At 34.9% G+C, this 18,216-nt stretch overlaps 1 protein-coding gene and 2 pseudogenes across 1 annotated transcript; 1 reads left to right on the top strand and 2 right to left on the bottom strand.

Moving 5' to 3' along the window:
• Positions 1–6: 6 nt before the first annotated feature.
• On the bottom strand, positions 7–3,925 carry LOC112013109 (protein MID1-COMPLEMENTING ACTIVITY 2-like; annotated as a pseudogene).
• A 2,249-nt stretch (positions 3,926–6,174) lies between these two features.
• Positions 6,175–8,716, top strand: LOC112026686 (uncharacterized). Its single transcript, XM_024059378.2, has 2 exons — positions 6,175–7,520; positions 7,911–8,716. Exons 1-2 carry the CDS (start codon positions 6,237–6,239, stop codon positions 8,499–8,501), a joined length of 1,875 nt encoding a protein of 624 aa, XP_023915146.2. The 5' UTR covers positions 6,175–6,236; the 3' UTR covers positions 8,502–8,716.
• Positions 8,717–14,378: 5,662 nt separating this feature from the next.
• LOC112026672 (protein MID1-COMPLEMENTING ACTIVITY 2-like) lies at positions 14,379–17,571 on the bottom strand (annotated as a pseudogene).
• Between the last annotated feature and the right edge of the window lie 645 nt (positions 17,572–18,216).

The raw sequence follows: 18,216 nt of genomic DNA, 5'->3' as shown, positions 1-18,216 counted from the left end.
TCTAATTTACGGACAGCCATCGTATAGGGGATTCAGGGCTTCATGAATTGGTATGGTGGGGGAATCATCTTTCTTCTTTGGCAACCTGCGTAGGGTTGAATTTTTAAAGTTAAAAGTTGTAGAAAGCCCTCTTAAACAATGCAAAGAGAAATCTTGAGCAAAATCTATTTTTGCTCAAGTCAAGCACGAATTAACTTGGTTTATTAGAAATGGAAAATGCATCAAGTAAATTAAGTTCAGAAGTAAGATTTTTAATATTGGGTCATTTATCTTTTGAGTCAATGATAGATTGTTCAAGTAGTTCCTTGCTTATCACTAGCCTAACTTGTGTAAATGGATAAAGCCAATTTGATTAGCTGGGTTGTGGGACGGAAATATCTTTTGAGTTTATTAAAAACCTCATTTTCCACAAATTGTGTTCTGGTGCTCTATTAGCTGAGAAAGAAACTCCCTATGTATAAGTAACAATAGAGTTCAGAAGATGTAGTCAATTGTTGTACTGCACACCTACCATTGAAGCCTGTCGAGCTCGCCACTCTTGAACTAGTGCGCAGCAGCAACACATGAGATGAGTGAGAGAAGTCATCACATGAATCTCCCTACCAAACAAAACAAAGATGGTATGAAGCTAATGTTTTGTTTTGCATACTAAAGCACTTCTTTGATTGTCAAGGAAGTACCTCTATGTTAAAAATTTCCCTTAATTTCCTTCTCATGCAACGGGTGTAGCAGCATCAACCACAGAAGAGGGAGTTTGACATTAGATAATTGATTGATCTTTCACGAGCTGTACTTCAAAATTGATTTACAATTTATGTTGACAACTAGCACTTTGGTGATGATGATCCCATTACAATGTCTTACAAGCTTACATATTTTTCCCTTTGACACCAGGTTAGCTATCCACGAAAAAGTTCCACAAGGATAGACGCAAGTCTTGAAGCCTGTAACAAAATAAGAAAACCTAATTGGTGATCATAAATATTTCTTAAGAATCTGATGTGCTAAAATCCTAACCCAAATGATAAGATCAAACGGTAATTAGTCTGATTCTACATTCTAAGCAGTCAATGATACATACAGACATGACCTCGCATGTATATATATTGGTTAGAACTTTTTTTTGAGGAATTGAGATCCTAACTTTTATCTTGGACCTCCATAATAACATGCCTACTATAAGTAGGGAAAAGGGATTTAGTGTACTAACTTAAACATGGTTCGCTGCAACAATTGAAAAGATCAGTTTGCCATTGACTTTGATCTTTCGGCTTAAACCCTATGTCCCCATGGTTGGAATTTACGTTGGATATGTACCTGTGGTAGAATTTCATGAAGTTTGTTAATTTAGCCAAGGGTGCGTTTGTATAAACTGTTGAGAAACTGTGTTTCGAGTTTAAAATGAGCGTTTGTAAAAAAGTTATGAGGAGCTCTAGTTGCAAAACAGAAATTTAAGTTTTAAAAATGCTCTTTTAATCTCTCAAAACATCTAACCACCCTAAGACTCAAAGAGACTACCATATCAAGACTTATCGCTACTCACTCATATCTTTCACACATAAGTTGGTTCATTAGCAAGAAGTTTCAAGATCTTACAAGTAGCACATTTATAGCATTTTCCATTACATTAGTAAGGGCAATTATATAATACTTCTGGAGTATCATAAATGTATATTCCTCTCTCTCACATAATTGTAGGTTTTACTAATTAAATTTATAGTGGAACCCACAATTTATGTGAGAGGGAGAGTACGCATTTATGATACTCTTAGAGTGTTCAATAATTTTCCCATCAATAAGGTGTTCAATCACTAGGCATTTATTATAGGGTCATAATTTGTTCACGATTGCTGCAATTCAATGTTTAATTTGTCTTTCTCCTTATGGAGTGCTTCATGATATTCCAAGTCAGGATACCTACGAGACTATAAGGACTGGAATTAGAACGCCAACTCACCAACACTGGATGATGGCCCATAAGCCCAAAACAATATATTTGTTAGAGAATGAATGTTAGAGGAAAATGTCTTAGCAAATTAAGTATGGGCCATGATTGATTGAATTCATACCAAGAACACAACAAGCACAATTTGATAGAAATAACACTCCTCGATCTAATCCGAGGATTTGGTGTTCTTATATTCACTCAAGTTTTTCTCAATATAAGGTGTTCTTAGTTCTTTTCTTTTCTTTTCTCTTAGATTGCATGCCCATTTTTTATGGGAGCCTTTTCCTTATATAATCCTTCCATCCTTTATCCCCACCTTCCATTTGTTAACCTTTTAGATGACCTCTTAGATGCTTGCCCATCCAAAACCTCCTGGAAACTTTATGAATAGCTGTGAACTGAGACATCATTGTTTAGGTGTCATTTCCACATAAATGTGATCAGTTGGTTAGGTGCAGAGTATTTAATGTGATGGTAGTAGCATTCTTCCTAGATATTTCTTCCTTTGTTGTTGGTTACCTTCCTTGAAGCTTATCCACAAAAGAAATGATTACCTTTTGTACAGCATTCCCAAGGTGGTTGGGTTCCAACTTTCCACAATGCTTTCCCGAGGAAGCTTGGCTCCTTAGGAACTACCACCAGTTTGTTATTATATTTCAATGTCCTTGGCTCGTTGATCCCAAAACTTAATAAACCTTACGACCATCCTCGGGTTTCTAGGTGTCCTCGGGCACGGCCCACAGCTAGGGCTGTAAACGAATCAAGCCGTTCATGAATATCTCGAGTTTAGCTAAATAAAAAGCTCGTTTATGTTCGTTTGTTTACAAATAATCCAAGCGTGAGCCTTAGTTTTCGGCTTGTTTGATAAACAAGTTGAGCTTAAGCAAAAAAAATTGTTCATGAACAAGCTAGTGAACAATAGGGTTCGATACAAAATATGCCGAGCTTAGGCTTGTTTATAGCTTGATAAATGTTTACTAAATAAACTCATTATTATGACATTACACATATGTTTTGGAATATAATTTATAGCTTGTTTATTTATATATGTTTTGGAATGTTAATTTATTTAGATTTGTGAAGATTATAGTTGCATGAATGACAAATGTGGATGTAAAAATTGTATTTTGAACAATTACTCAAGTTATAGACAATGAACGATGATGGATGGATTTAATTATGTAAAATTGTAATTTAAATAATTTCTAATTATGAGTGTTAGAAACATGATAAAATGAGTATATTATTATTATTATATACTTTTTTTTTTGTTTACTTGATTTTTGGTGATATAAGCATTTTGATGATGCAATTTTTTTGGATCTCAAGCTAAAAAGCTTGACTTGAGCTTGAGTTAGAGCTTGATATTAAGCTCGAGCTTGGCTTGACTAATTAATCAAGCCAAGCCAAGCCAAGCCAAACTCAAGTTTTTCGGTACTCTTACAAGCTCGAGTTCAAACATTTTTTTTAGGCTTGTCTCAAACTCAATCCAAGCTTGAGCATTTAATTTTCATTGATGAGCCAAGCTTAAACACACACTACTAGACAAAACTTAGCTCGTTTACAACCCTATAGCCCAACTCACTTACTCGGCCTACTTATCCTCACAGAAACAATGACTTCTCCAATACACCCGCAACTTTCTTTGTCCTATCAGGTTTGATTATAACATTTTGGGCCTCCATATCATTTTCTTCGAGGGTGTATTTCCTTTAACCTTCTTCAAGTGCGTGCAATCCTTCCCTTATCTTAATGCGTAAGGTTTCAAAAACCGTCCTCTCCAAGATCTTCCAGGAATCTAGGCTTGCCTTTTCCAAAAGAAAAAGTGAAAAGTTCCAAAAATCTGTGCCCACAACTTGCCAAACAAAAATAAGAACCAAAAGAAATAATAAAAAGAAAAAGAGTCAAATCACATTCACACTGATATTAATTTGACAAATGTTCCTCATTTCATACAATCTTGACTAGAATATTCATGGAATTAAGTAGGAGTATAGAACCCCTCTTTCTTTTTAATTTAAATTTTATTTTGGTACATTTAAGTGGGGTCCTCACACACAAATTAGTAGACATGTATACTTTAATTTATTTGTTCATACTTAATTTAATTTTACTCAATTGCTTTTGATGTAAATAGTTAATGATAATCAAATTGAGAAATTAATTTAAAGGCATAAAGTTAAAATTCTAATTTATATTTTTACAAATAATATAAAAGTGTAATGAAGAATATAACAAAATACCTACAAAGTTGTATTTGTGTCTCACAATCTTGAATATTTTAAAAAAATTATGTAATTCATGTTTTTAACTTTTCTTCCTCTATTCCTTTAAGTAGTTAAAATTTGACATTATAACAAAACTTCGAAGTTTGAAACTATGCAAATGTAAAAAGATGAAAGAAAAAAAAAGTGTATACTTTAAGGTTTCTTCTAGCAAGTAGTCTAGAGACTTAATTTTTTTTTCCACAAAATTTGTCACAACCAATTGAAATAATGGGTCCGTTTGGATTGAACTTATTGTTGCTGAAACTAAAAACTGAAAACTGAAAATACTGTAGCAAAATAATTTTTAAATGTGTAAATAGTACCGTGGGACCTATTTTTAATATTTTTTAGTGTGTAAACAGTGCCAAACAGTGCATAAACAGTATTTTTTTTGTCTCTGTACAGTAAAATCATGTGATTTTACTGTTCACTTTCCAAAAAAAAAAAAAAAAAAAAATTTTATGCTTGTCTCAAGCTCAAGCCAAACTTGAACATTTGATTTTTATTGACGAGCCAAGCTCAAACACACACTACTCGACAAAGATTAACTCGTTTACAACCCTAAAGCCCAACTCACTTACTCGGCTTACTTATCCTCACAGAGACAATGACTTCTCCAATACACCCGCATCTTTCTTTGTCCTATCAGGTTTGATTATAACATTTTGGGCCTCCGTATCATTTTCTTTGAGGGTGTATTTCCTTTAACCTTCTTCAAGTTCGTGCAATCCTTCCCTTATCTTAATGCGTAAGGTTTCAAAAACCGTCCTCTCCAAGATCTTCCAGGAATCTAGGCTTGCCTTTTCCAAAAGAAAAAGTGAAAAGTTCCAAAAAATCTGTGCCCACTACTTGCCAAACAAAAATAAGAACCAAAAGAAATAATAAAAAGAAAAAGAGTCAAATCACATTCACAGATATTAATTTGACAAATGTTCCTCATTTCATACAATCTTGACTAGAATATTCATGGAATTAAGTAGGAGTATAGAACCCCTCTTTCTTTTTAATTTAAATTTTATTTTGGTACATTTAAGTGGGGTCCTCACACACAAATTAGTAGACACTTATACTTTAATTTATTTGTTCATACTTAATTTAATTTTACTCAATTGCTTTTGATGTAAATAGTTAATGATAATCAAATTGAGAAATTAATTTAAAGGCATAAAGTTAAAATTGTAATTTATATTTTTACAAATAATATAAAAGTGTAATGAAGAATATAACAAAATACCTACAAAGTTGTATATGTGTCTCACAATCTTGAATATTTTAAAAAAAATTATGTAATTCAGGTTTTTAACTCTTCTTCCTCTATTCCTTTAAGTAGTTAAAATTTGACATTATAACAAAACTTCGAAGTTTGAAACTATGCAAATGTAAAAAGATGAAAGAAAAAAAAAGTGGATACTTTAAGGTTTCTTCTAGCAAGTATTCTAGAGACTTAATTTTTTTTTTTTCACAAAATTTGTCACAACCAATTGAAATAATAAGTTGTAAATGATAAACAAGAAAATGATGCTAATAATGGGCTAAATGAAAATAAATAATAACTTGAAATTTTAATAATTGAAAAATTTATTGTAAAAGATATTGTTGATGAAACGGGCATTTCATGCTTGACAGTCTTTTTGAGTCTTTTTTTTATGTTTTTTGTTGGGGGAGAGAGTCTTGACTTGAGTGACATGAGTCTTTACTTGCTTAGAAAGACAGAAGCGTGTATGTGTGAATGTGCGGACCATGTCGCTTTCTTTTGCTTTTTGCTACTTAAGAACCAATTTATACTAAAGAATTTGTGGAGAGCTCAGTTCAAGACCTGACATCTGATCTGGTTGCCTTTGCAAATTACTCTGCACCTTTATAAAACACATCTTCAAAGTTCATATCAAACCCTCTGACCGCCGTGGTGATGGCTTCGGAAAAGAGTGAAGTGCAGAGCGCAGCAGCAGCACACAACAGCAGCAAAATCGAACCAGCTGTACGTATTTTTTGGTCATGAATCTTCCTCAGTTCTGTATTCAATGTATGAGATTCCTGTGCCAAATCCTCTCCCTCCTCCCCCAACGAAAGCAGCACAAACTGCCGAAATGCAGAACCCAAGTCCACTTCCCAACACTACCCCAAACCCAATCCTCAAACTCAAAAGGGGAGAATACCCTCGAGGCATGTGTTGCGTTCAACTGGGTTCCAAATTTTACTTCTTTGGTGGCGAGTACGATGATTTGGATCACCCATATGTTGCTAAAGATGTTAAGACAAAGTACAAGAATGTAAAGCGAGATAGATATCCTAGAGATGTCTATGTTTTTGACCCCACCAACACCAACACCAACACCACCATTGATGATGACAAGAAGAAGTTGACGATGGTAAGTGGTACACCAATGCAGACCGGAAAGGCTAAGCCTTTGGGGTTTGTGGTGGATGAGAAGATTTACGTGGTTGGAAGCACTTTCACATCCAAATTCTTAAAAAATGTAGACGAAAAGAATTCAGATATAAAAAAGCATGTTTTGTTTGAGGTGTATGATCCTGTAGTTGATAAGTGGTCTACTTTGCCAACTCCTTCTCATCCTTTGATTAGGGACTCGGAGCCAGAGGAGACTGAATGGGTGGGGCATGCTGTTGTGGGAAGGAAGGTTCTCCTTCATAATCAATTCGGCTATGGTGTTGTTCAACACCGCCTATATTGTTATGATCTCGATAGAGGTGAATGGATAAATTACCAAAACCTGCCTTTCTATTCTGGTAGTTTCTTAGGCAGAAGTGAGTTTGTAGGGGATACCCTTTATGGAGTTTACAACAGGAAAGTATCTGCAATAGCCCCATTAGCTGATACTGATGATGAGGAGGAGAATATGGGTGCAGATGTAGAGAACCCTCTTTATTTTCCATCTGAGGACTTGTGCTCGGTTGTGGATGCTATTTACCACAAATATCCTCCACAGCTGGACTCCTCAATTACCTCATCAAGCTTGCTTCACTTGGGGAATGGAGTCTTTTGTTTTGTGATGGCTGGCAGGCCTCTGCATCTCAAGCATCGGCATGGTTATTATGCTATTGAAGATAACAAAAAATGTGTTATTAGCATCGTAATCTTTCAGGCCCTCGGGGATAAACACTTACGAGGTGAAGGTGAAGGTGAAGATGAAGATGAAGATGAATATGAATATAGTAGCGATGAAGATGAAGATGAAGGTAATGCTGGATTCTTCAGGGCAAAATTCTTGTATTCCGCTCATTATCACATCAATACCCGCTCCCGAAATCTTGGGGATATCCATGGTTGCTTCTCTGTTGGCTTGGTATGTATTTCAATCTCTTTCTTGCCCCTGTTATTCTTTTCTTCAATATTTTTCTTTATCTGCATACCATACCAATACCTTCCCCTTGTGTCTTGGGATTTAAGTCATTTAACATTACTTTGTGCACATTATTAACTACTTCAGTGGACAGCTTATTACATTACGTCTCTGCAAATTATGGTTTCTTTTTTATCATTCCATTAATCCTAGTCCATGATCTTCATACCATACAAATACAGGCCTTGTGTCTTGGAATTCAACAATATGTTGGCGGTTCCTTAACACCCCTGCTACTCCCCACTTATCATTCGTGGTCTTGCAATTTTGAGTTTGTCCAAATGCATAAATTTTGAAATATTTACTTGTAATTGACTTTTTACTTTTGTATAGTCGTTTAACTTTGGAGATGGGAGTGACCCTAATTGTGCTGAGAATGGCAAAGGGCCTATGTCAAACTCGCCATCCGATCCACATCTTGTTCCCCAATCTGTCCCCGATGTGCAGCCTTGGATGAAGGAGGCGATGGCTTGGTTCTTGCAATATGTGGAGGATGATATTAACGATAACTTCATTATGACCACAAGGCCTAGTTCGCTAGGTGAGAGAAGGCACATAAATCACCAGCTTCCTTTGCAGCTGCCGCATCACTTGCTCACTCAAGAGCGCCCAGCTGTGCAGACTAAGATAGCTTGGTATGTTGCAAGGAAAGCTTTGATTGAGGAACGAAGTCGGCTGCAAGATCTTCAAAGAGAGCACGAGATATTGAGGAAGGAGAATACCATGCTCACCAATCAAAGGGATCTTTACCAGTCATGGATTTCGCGGTTTTTTGGTGATCAGAGATTTCAGGCTATTGCTGATCCGTTTGAGCCTCAACCGGTTACATCTTCTGTTCCCTCATCTTCTCAGCCTACTGAGCCACTAGTCAGCAATCAATCTGGAGATACCTCCCATAGGATGGAGACCCTGTCCTTGTCGTAGATGCCAACCTACCAAACCAGACCTGATGATGCCAATGACCAATAGACTTGGGATTTCTTTCTGTTTTGTCTAATTGATGGTATTTGATGTAGGGGAATTTCCTTGATTGTATCTTAAACTCTTATAATATATTTATATGACAACTGTTCTGTGCTTTTGTGTCACATTATGATTATAGTTCTTATTGATGCATGTTCTCTTGTTTTGTATTCTAATCATCTAATGCTTGACCTATTGTTATCTGTAAACTTTGATATTTGCTTTCATGGACTGAAACTTTTTAAGTTTTGCTTGCGTGAGAAGGTGCTGTTTCAGCTGGCCCAAGGGGCTTAGTATTAAACCTCCAAGCCTACAACTGAATCAGGTGCTGAAGAAATGTTCTATGACGATACAAAACTTTGATCTTAAGTTGTATTGAATGTTTATTTGAATGACCTTGCCATAAACTAGTCATGAGTGTGAGTAATGTGATGGATATGAATGCTCTATGTTAGTGATTTAATTCCTTTTTTGTTCGTTTTATTAGGTAACCATTAGTGTTCAGTTTTTCCATTGCTTTAGCTTTTTGCCTTAAATAGAATCCACTCGTTTTATCTTTGGAGTCACTGGCATACAGCAGGATCACCCTTTGAGATTTTACTTCTTTCAGCTTTGCCACAACACTATAGTCTTTAAAGACCTATCCTCGGAACTTATAGTAGTCGATGAGATGGATCACATATTGAGATCAGGTGAATATATTGTAGTTTAGGACACCATGGAAATAATTAACAAGCTTAGTCAGGTCTTGCTTTGCCTGCACCTCTATAGAACATATAAAACTAGGACTAAGATTTATGTCCATTCGCTTCATTGGTCACTAGCACTCTAAAAGGATCAGTTCTTTGTTGCCAGGCATCCAACGGTTGAAGAAACTAAATCATGAACAAAGGTGGTAAATAAAGCCGATCATTTACCACTGTAAATCTTACTCCCAGATTATATGTTCTATAGACAACCATAAATAAATAAACAAATTGAGAAAAAGAAAAAGAAGAAGAATTCATGTCACTTATTTTTGTACAAATGTGAATTCAATAGATAAGGCATTTATTTACTGCAGCACATATGATTAGGTTGGTTCAGATAAGCTTTTTTTTCATTGTATGCTGTTCATATATTCATTACTCTGATGTCATCTTTTTATAATCATTCAATATATATGAAAGCAGAAACCTCGTATGTAAAAGCATGAGGTTCTTCTATATGGCACATTCTTAGAGAACTCTTTCATTTAGACTTCCTACTCATCATCTTCTAATTAACACCATATGTCACTCTTTGTTTGTTATGATTTAATACAAGCAAACATTGCACTTGAACCTCCTGGATGAACAATATGATCTACTCTGCTTTCCAACATCAGCCCATATGGTTACAAGTCATTGTGTGCAATATGTCTTTCTGGTGTTCGCTCATTAACATTTTTTTTTGTTCATTGAATAGAGTTGTGACGGTGATATCTGTCCATTTGAAGTTTTAAAGGTACTAATATAATCCAAACCTAATACTCAAAGAGATGAGCATTTGTCATATGCTGATTGTAGAATTTATTTTATTATTTGCCTCTCTTCAGAAAAAAAATAGTTTATCCTCATCTGAATTTCAATTATAATCAAGTCTGCAAGTTAAAGCTGGAAATACTGGAGCAGAAACCTTCTATGACCAGTAAGTTATCACTGCTTTTCCGTTGACTCTTCGTTGGGGAATGATGATTAACATTCTCACAAAGATGAATTGTTGTTAAATTCTTCAAGAAAGGAAGGAGATATTCTTACTTTTTTTTCCTTGTTGGCATTGCCTTCTCAACAAGATTTTCATTGACAGCCAGCTGTTCCATCTAGTGGAATTCAATTTTGGAAGGCTTCCATTGCTAAAACAGAAAATGCAGTGTCATGACTTGAGTTTGCTAGTTTAAACCCTGTTCCTGACCAGTAGTTTTAAATCTCAGGTACTGGAGGTGGGGAGAGTGATGTTGTATAATCTGTATTCACATTGCATAGAGGTTATACTCCAAAGTCCAAACACAACATCACTGACTTGTGTACAGTGTTCGCTTGAATAAGTACTTAGGGAAGTAGGTGTCATTTTGTAGTTATTGCTTCAAGTTTATGTTGTCTGCGGAGAAAGATTACATATATTTGCATACAAAAGTGGTCAGTATAAATTGTGATTGAAAATCTTATGTTGCAGAGCAATCACTTCTTAAATAAAACAAGGCGCACCTTGGCTTTTTACTCATAAAATTATGTCTGATATCCATTTGATAATACATCTTTGATAGTACATCAGTATGGTCATGTCATGATATAAGCTCTAAATGAAAACTTTTATATTTTACCATGTCACGTTCAACTTCTAGTTTACACCTCTATGAGAATTTTTTTTTTTAACCTGCAATGTCACCTGCTATTGTTAATAAATCGTTGCTAATTAAGGCTATTGATGTCTTTGTTATTTGGCTGAAAAATAACAGAGTTTGTATACGTTTGATTTGACACTGGAAGAAAATGAATATATGTTCTTCCCCCTTTATAATTGAGATATTTGTTGTAAAATTTTGTATCTTTTTTAAAGTAATATAAGTTAGGAAACTATTCTTGTATCTTTTTTTTATAGGCTTTCTAATATGCAAAATTTATAATTGTGTTTAGATTTCTTTGTTGGAGTGGACAGACGACCTGGAGCTGTTTATATTGAAGGGTTATGGTAATTCATTGAACTATCAAATGGAAGTGCCATTACTTCAAGATGTTTTACAAGCCATGGAACAAGCTATCAAGGCTCAAGAAGGTAATATAGATTTTCTGGTTTTCTCTCTACAGTGTATTGCATCCTATTGTCTTTCTCTGTCTTAAAATTCAATGACAGGAGATTTTTTACTTTTATTCAGCCAGTGGTGGCTCAAAGTGGGGAAGTTTAGTTAAGCAGGGTAGGCCTGGCACGGCTACTTGATAACGTCATCTTACGGGCATATGTCAATACCTGTTAGATTGGCCCTTAATCTTGCACTCTTTTTTGATGATATTAATCCTTATCACTAATAGTCTGTTATTACCTATCAAAAAAAGAAAAGTAGAAACATTTGTAATATATGTCAAGACTCAAGACCCAAATCCACCTTGCATCTATATTTGGACATTGTTCATTTATTATGGAAGGTTTTGTAAATTTATTTCCAAGCTTTTTTGAGAAAAAAAAAAAGGAGCCTCATCTTCATTCAAAAGCTATCATAATTCCCTCTGGCAGTAATTCTTTTGCCACTTCTGTCTTTGTAGAAAAACATGCTCCTGGAAGTTATGAAAAGGCACGACTTCATTTTGCACATGAGGAAACTGTTGTTCCTTTTTCATGTCTTCTTGGACTTTTTCGTGAAGGATCTGGTGAGTGCTTAACATTCTAATTTTCTCTAATGATGTGTTTGTGTGTGATCTGGAAGCAGTTTTCAAGAATAATTGTTTCTGGTTCCTGGTTCTGCTATGGGCTGTCTTATTAGTAGGTTCTATCTTTATAATTACAGGATTTCAACAAATACAAGAAGAAAAATCCTTGGAACCACCTCCAAAGCAAGATAAACACTAGGAACAATAAAATGGAATTTTATTAAAATCAATCTCACTAATTTTCCCTTGAATTCATACTCAAAAAAAAAAAAAATTTCCCTTGAATTCATAAAGACTCTTTTGTAGGCTACTACCAATATTTTACTCTTAAAAGGACTAGGACTGCTAACAACCTTTTCTCAGAAAAAATAGGATTCCTAATAACAAGGAAAAGTAATTAATAACTTATAGACCAAATAGAAAAAGGACTCAAAACATAAAGTAAGACTGATGGACCTCAGTACAGCTCATTCCAAAAGATCTAAAAATTTCCAAAATACCCCTATTTTAGCAAAACTTTATTAAAAATTTAAAACTAAACCAACAACTTTTTAACTAATTAACTTAAAGAAACTTAATTCTAAGCCTAATAAATAAAGATGCCCTGAACACCCTAAGAAAGATGACACAAAGACCTCACATTGAAATCAGACCGTAATTCTTGAATCTTTTGGTATCTTGTGTTTCCTTCCTTGTACTCTTTATTGTAGCATCAGGCTAAATGGTTACAAGTCCTTTTCCTTGTGTGCAATATGTCTTTCTGGTGTTTGCTCATTAACATTTTGTTGTTTGTTGAATAGGGTTGTGACAGTGATTTCTGTCCATTTGAACTTTTTAAGGTACTAATATAATCCCAATCTTAATACTCAAAGAAATGATCACCTGTCATATGCTGATTATAGAATTTATTTTATTATTTGCCTCTCTTCAGGAAAACATAGTTTATCCTCATCTAAAGTCCAATTATAATCAAGTCTGCATGGTAAAGCGGGAAGCACCAGAGCAGAAACCTTCTATGGCCAGTAAGTTATCACAGCTTTTCCAGCTCTTCTCGTTGGGGAATGATGGTAAACAGACTCACAAAGATGAATTATAATTAATTCTTCAAGAAACAAAGGAAATATTCTTATTTTCTTTTTCCTTGTTGGCATTGCCTTCTTTACATGATTTTCAGAGACAGCTAGCTCTTCCTTCTAGCTGAGTTCAATTTTGGATGGCTTCCATTGCTAAAACAGAAAATGCTGTGTCATGACTTGATTTTGCTAGTTTGAACCATATTCCTGACCTAGAAGTTTTAAGTCAGGAGTATTGGAGGTGGGAGAGTGATGTTGTATCATCTGTATCCAGATTGCCTAGTGGTTATACTCTAAACACAACATCACTGACTTGTGTCTAGTGCTCGCTTGAAATAGTACTTGGGGTAGTAGGTGTCATTTTTTAGTTATTGCTTCAAGTATTTGTTCTCCATGGAGAAAGAATGCATATGTTCAGTTAATTTTGGAGAAAGAATGCATATATTCAGTTAATTTTATTGGCCTCTTCAATTTATAATAGCATCCTAAGAGATAACTTCAGATGGTTTTTAGTGGTCAAATATGCAGAAAAAAGTGGGTCAGCGTAAATTATGATGGCAAATTGTATGTTGCAGTCTTGTAGAGCAATCACTTCTTAAATAGAGGCAAGATGGATCTTAGATTTTTACTTACGGCGTAGATATCCCAACTCCAACAAGGGTTCATCTCATACAATTATCTCTGTCATGATATAAGCTCTAAATGATCATGTTATATTTTTGCCATGTAATATTCATTTAGCCTGGATGGGTTGATGCATGCTTCTAAACTACCTTTTCCGTAATGCCATACAAATCTCACTCTCAATACATGTATATGCCATATACCTACAACTGGTACGCAAGTCGAATTTACAGAGCTATCATATAGGGGATTCAGGGCTTCATGAATTGGTATGGTGGAGGAATCATCTTTCTTCTTTGGCAACCTGCGTAGGGTTGAACTTAAAGTTAAAATTTGTAGAAAGCCCTCTTAAACAATGCAAAGAGAAATCTTGAGCAAAATCTATTTTTGCTCAAGTCAAGTGCGAATTAACTTGGTTTATTAGAAATGGAAAACACATTAAGTAAATTAAGTTCAGTAGTAGGATTTTAAATATTGGGTCATTTATCTTCTGAGTCAATGATAGATTGTTCAAGTAGTTCCTTACTTATCACTAGCCTAACTTGTGTAAATGGATAAAGCCAATTTGATTAGCTGGGTTGTGGGACATGGAAATATCTTATGAGTTTTATTAAAAACCTCATTTTCCACAAATAGTGTTCTGGTGCTCTATTAGCTGAGAAAGAAACTCCCTATGTACAAGTAACAAGAGAGTTAAGAAGATGCAGTCAATTGTTGTATTGCACAGCTACCATCGAAGCCTGTCGAGCTTGCCACTCTTAAGCTAGAGTGCAGCAACAACACATGAGATGAGTGAGAGAAGTCATCACATGAACCTCCCTGCCAAACAAAACAAAGATAATATGAAGCTAATGTTTTGTCCTGCATACTAAAGCACTTCTTTGATGGCCAAGGAAGTACCTCTATGTTAAAAATTTCCCTTAATTTCCTTCTCAGCAGCGGGTGTAGTAGCATCAACCACAGAAGAGGGAGTATGACATTAGATAGTTGATTGATCTTTCACGAGCTGTACTTCAAAATTGATTTACAATTTATGTTGACAACTAGCACGTTAGTCATGATGATTCCATCACAATGTTTTACAAGCTTACATATTTTTCCCTTTGACACCAGATTCGCTATCCACGAAAATGTTCCACAAGGATAGACGCAAGTCTTGAAGCCTGTAACAAAACAAGAAAACCTAATTGGTGATCATAAATATTTCTTAAGAATCTGATGTGCTAAAATCCTAACCCAAATGATAAGATCAAACGGTAATAAGTCTGATCCTATTTTCTAAGCAGTCAATGATATATACAAACATGACCTCGCATATATATTGGTTAGAACTTTTTTTTTGAGGAACTTAGATCCCAACTTTTATCTTGGACCTCCATAATAACATGCCTACTATAAGTAGGGAAAAGGGATTTAGTGTACTAACTTAAACATGGTTCGCTGCAACAATCGAAAATATCAGTTTGCCATTGACTTTGATCTTCCGGCTTTAACCCAATGTCCCCATGGCTGGAATTTACGTTGGATATGTACTTGTGGCAGAATTTCATGAATCTTTTTAATTTAGCTAAGGGTGTGTTTAAAGTGAGCATTTGTAAAAAAGTTATGAAGAGCTACAGTTGCAAAACATAGATTTGAGTTTTAAAAACGCTCTTTTAATCTCTCAAAACATCTAACCACCCTAAGACTCAAAGAGACTACCATATCAAGACTCATTGCTACTCACTCATATCTTTCACACATAAGTTGGTTCATTAGCAAGAAGTTTCGAGATCTTACAAGTAGCACATTTATAGCATTTTCCATTACATTAGTAAGTGTAATTATATAATACTTCTGGAATATCATAAATGCATATTTCTCATTCTCACATAATTGTAGGTCTCACTAATTAAATTCATAGTGGGACTCACAATTCATGTGAGAGAGGGAGTATGCATTTATGATACTCTTGGATTATTCAGTAATTTTCCCATCAATAAGGTGTTCAATCACTAGGCATTTATTATGGGGGTCATAATTTGTTCATGATTGTTGCAATTCAATGTTTAATTTGTCTTTCTCCTTATGGAGTGCTTCATGAAATTCCAAGTTAGGATACCTACGAGACTGTATGGACTGGAATTAGAACCCCAATTCACCAATACTGGATGATGGCCCTACAAGCCCAAAACAATATATTTGTTAGAGAATGGATGTTACAGGAAAACGTCTCAGCAAATTAAGTATGGGCCATGATTGATTGAATTCATACCAAGAAGACAACAAGTACAATTTGATAGAAATAACACTCCTTGGTCTAATCTGAGGATGTAATGTTCTTATATTCACTCTAGTTTTTGTCAATATAAGATGTTCTTAGTTCTTTTCTTTTCTCTCAAATTGCATGCCCATTTTTTATGGGAGCCTTTTCCTTATATAGTCCTTCCATCCTTCATCCCCACCTTCCACTTGTTGACCTTTTAGATGATCTCTTGGATGCTTGTCCCATCGAAATCCTCCTGGAAGCTTTATGAATAGCTGTGAATTGAGACATCACTATTGTTGGTTACCTTCCTTGAAGCTTATCCAAAAAAGAAATGATTATCTTTTGTACAGTATTCCCAAGGTGGTTGGGTTCCAACTTTCCACAATGCTTTCCAAAGGAAGCTCGGCTCCTTGGGAACTACCACCAATTTGTTATGATATTTCATTGTCTCGTTGATCCCAAAACTTAATAAACCTTACGACCATCCTTGGGTTTCTAGGTGTCCTCGGGCACGGCCCACAACTAGGGTTGTAAACGAACCAAGTTGTTCATGAACAACTCGAGTTCAGCTCGATAAAAAGCTCGTTTATGTTCATTTGTTTACAAATAAGCCAAACTTGGGCCTTAGTTTTTGTCTTGTTTGATAAACAAGCTGAGCTCAAGCAAAAAAAATTATTCATGAACAAGCTCATGAACAATAGGGCTTGATACAAAATTGCCGAGCTTAGGCTCGTTTATAACTTGATATATGTTTACTAAATAAACTCATTATTATGACATTATACATATGTTTTGGAATATTAATTTATAGCTTGTTTATTTATATATGTTTTGGAATGTTAATTTATTTAGATTTGTGAAGATTATAGTTGCACGAATGACAAATGTGGATGTAAAAATTGTATTTTGAACAATTACTCAAGCTATAGACAATGAATGATGATGGATGGATTTAATTATATAAAATTGTAATTTAAACAATTTCTAATCACGAGCGTTAGAAACATGATAAAATGAGTATATTATTATTATTGTTGTTATTATATACTTTTTTTTTTTTTGTTTACTTGATTTTTGGTGATATAAGCGTTTGATGATGCAATTTTTTTGGATCCCAAGCTAAAAAGCTTGACTTGAGCTTGAATTGGAGCTTGATATTAAGCTTGAGCTTGACTTGATTAATTAATCAAGCCAAGCCAAGCCAAGCCGAACTCAAGCTTTTTGGCACTCTTACGAGCTCAAGTTTAAACATTTTTTTTTAGGCTTGTCTCAAGCTCAAGCCAAGTTTGAGCATTTGATTTTCATTGACGAGCTAAGCTCAAACATACACTACTCGACAAAGCTTGGCTCGTTTATAGCCCTACAGCCCAACTCACTTACTCGATCGGCCTACTTATCCTCATAGAGACAATGACTTCTCCAATACACCCGCATCTTTCTTTGTCCTATAGGTTTGAGTATAACATTTTGGGCCTCCATATCATTTTCTTCGAGGGTGTATTTCCTTTAACCTTCTTCAACTGCGTGCAATCCTTCCTTTAAGTTCTGTGTTCATTGTTACAAGTTACAACACTATATAAATGATTAAAAACCATATATTTTGATAAATACTATATAAATATAATAACGGAAATAAACAATTTTCAAACATATTAAATCTTTTGATAAAATACATCTAAAAGAGCTTCAGTCCCAACTCCCATGTACTAATGAAAATCTAAGCTTTGGCTCATTTCTTTATGTCTTAGGTAACTAGTAATGTCATGTACACAAAAAAATTTAAGGGATAATTACAGATTATCCACTTGTGGTTTAGCCCAAATTTAACTTACTCACCCGTGGTTTTATTTTTGACACTTTACCCACCCGTGGTTTATTCCGTCTATGCTTCGTAACCTACCTCTAATTTTTCCGTTACTCTAACACGTTTCATTAAAAAATCAAATAAGAAATCATATCAAACACTCCTCTCCCACACAATCTTTACGCTTGCTCACCCACTTGGGAAAATGGACATTTGATATCAGCTTCCATAACAGGATTCACCATTTGTGAACATATGTGACACCAATACCTTGTTGCCATTGTTTTCTCCATTGTTTTCTCCTCCCTTCTTTCCCCACCACCACCACTACCTTTGACTCTGTCATGATAAAAAATTTAAATTAAAAAAAAAAAAATCAACACAGTAATTCAATGAATAATTGACATCAACCATCCCCAACACAAAACTCTCATAGTCAAGCATTCATTCACAGGCAAAGAATCAAACAGTTTGCAAGTCTTTCATAGATCTAAATCATCATCAACCTTTTCAACCACCACACCCAAAAAAAAAAAAAAAAAAA

Source organism: Quercus suber, unplaced genomic scaffold (genome assembly GCF_002906115.3).
Source record: "Quercus suber isolate HL8 unplaced genomic scaffold, Cork oak 2.0 scaffold_148, whole genome shotgun sequence".
Lineage (NCBI taxonomy): Eukaryota > Viridiplantae > Streptophyta > Magnoliopsida > Fagales > Fagaceae > Quercus > Quercus suber.
Note: the sequence above shows the minus strand (reverse complement) of the source record. Positions and strands in the feature narration are given on the sequence as shown.

Excerpts from the sequence above, each read along its gene's own strand:
- LOC112026686 (XM_024059378.2), top strand. The coding sequence starts at position 6,237 with ATGTATGAGATTCCTGTGCCAAATCCTCTCCCTCCTCCCCCAACGAAA. Across the intron at positions 7,521-7,910 it reads GTTGCTTCTCTGTTGGCTTG|TCGTTTAACTTTGGAGATGG; the intron begins GTATGTATTTCA and ends ACTTTTGTATAG.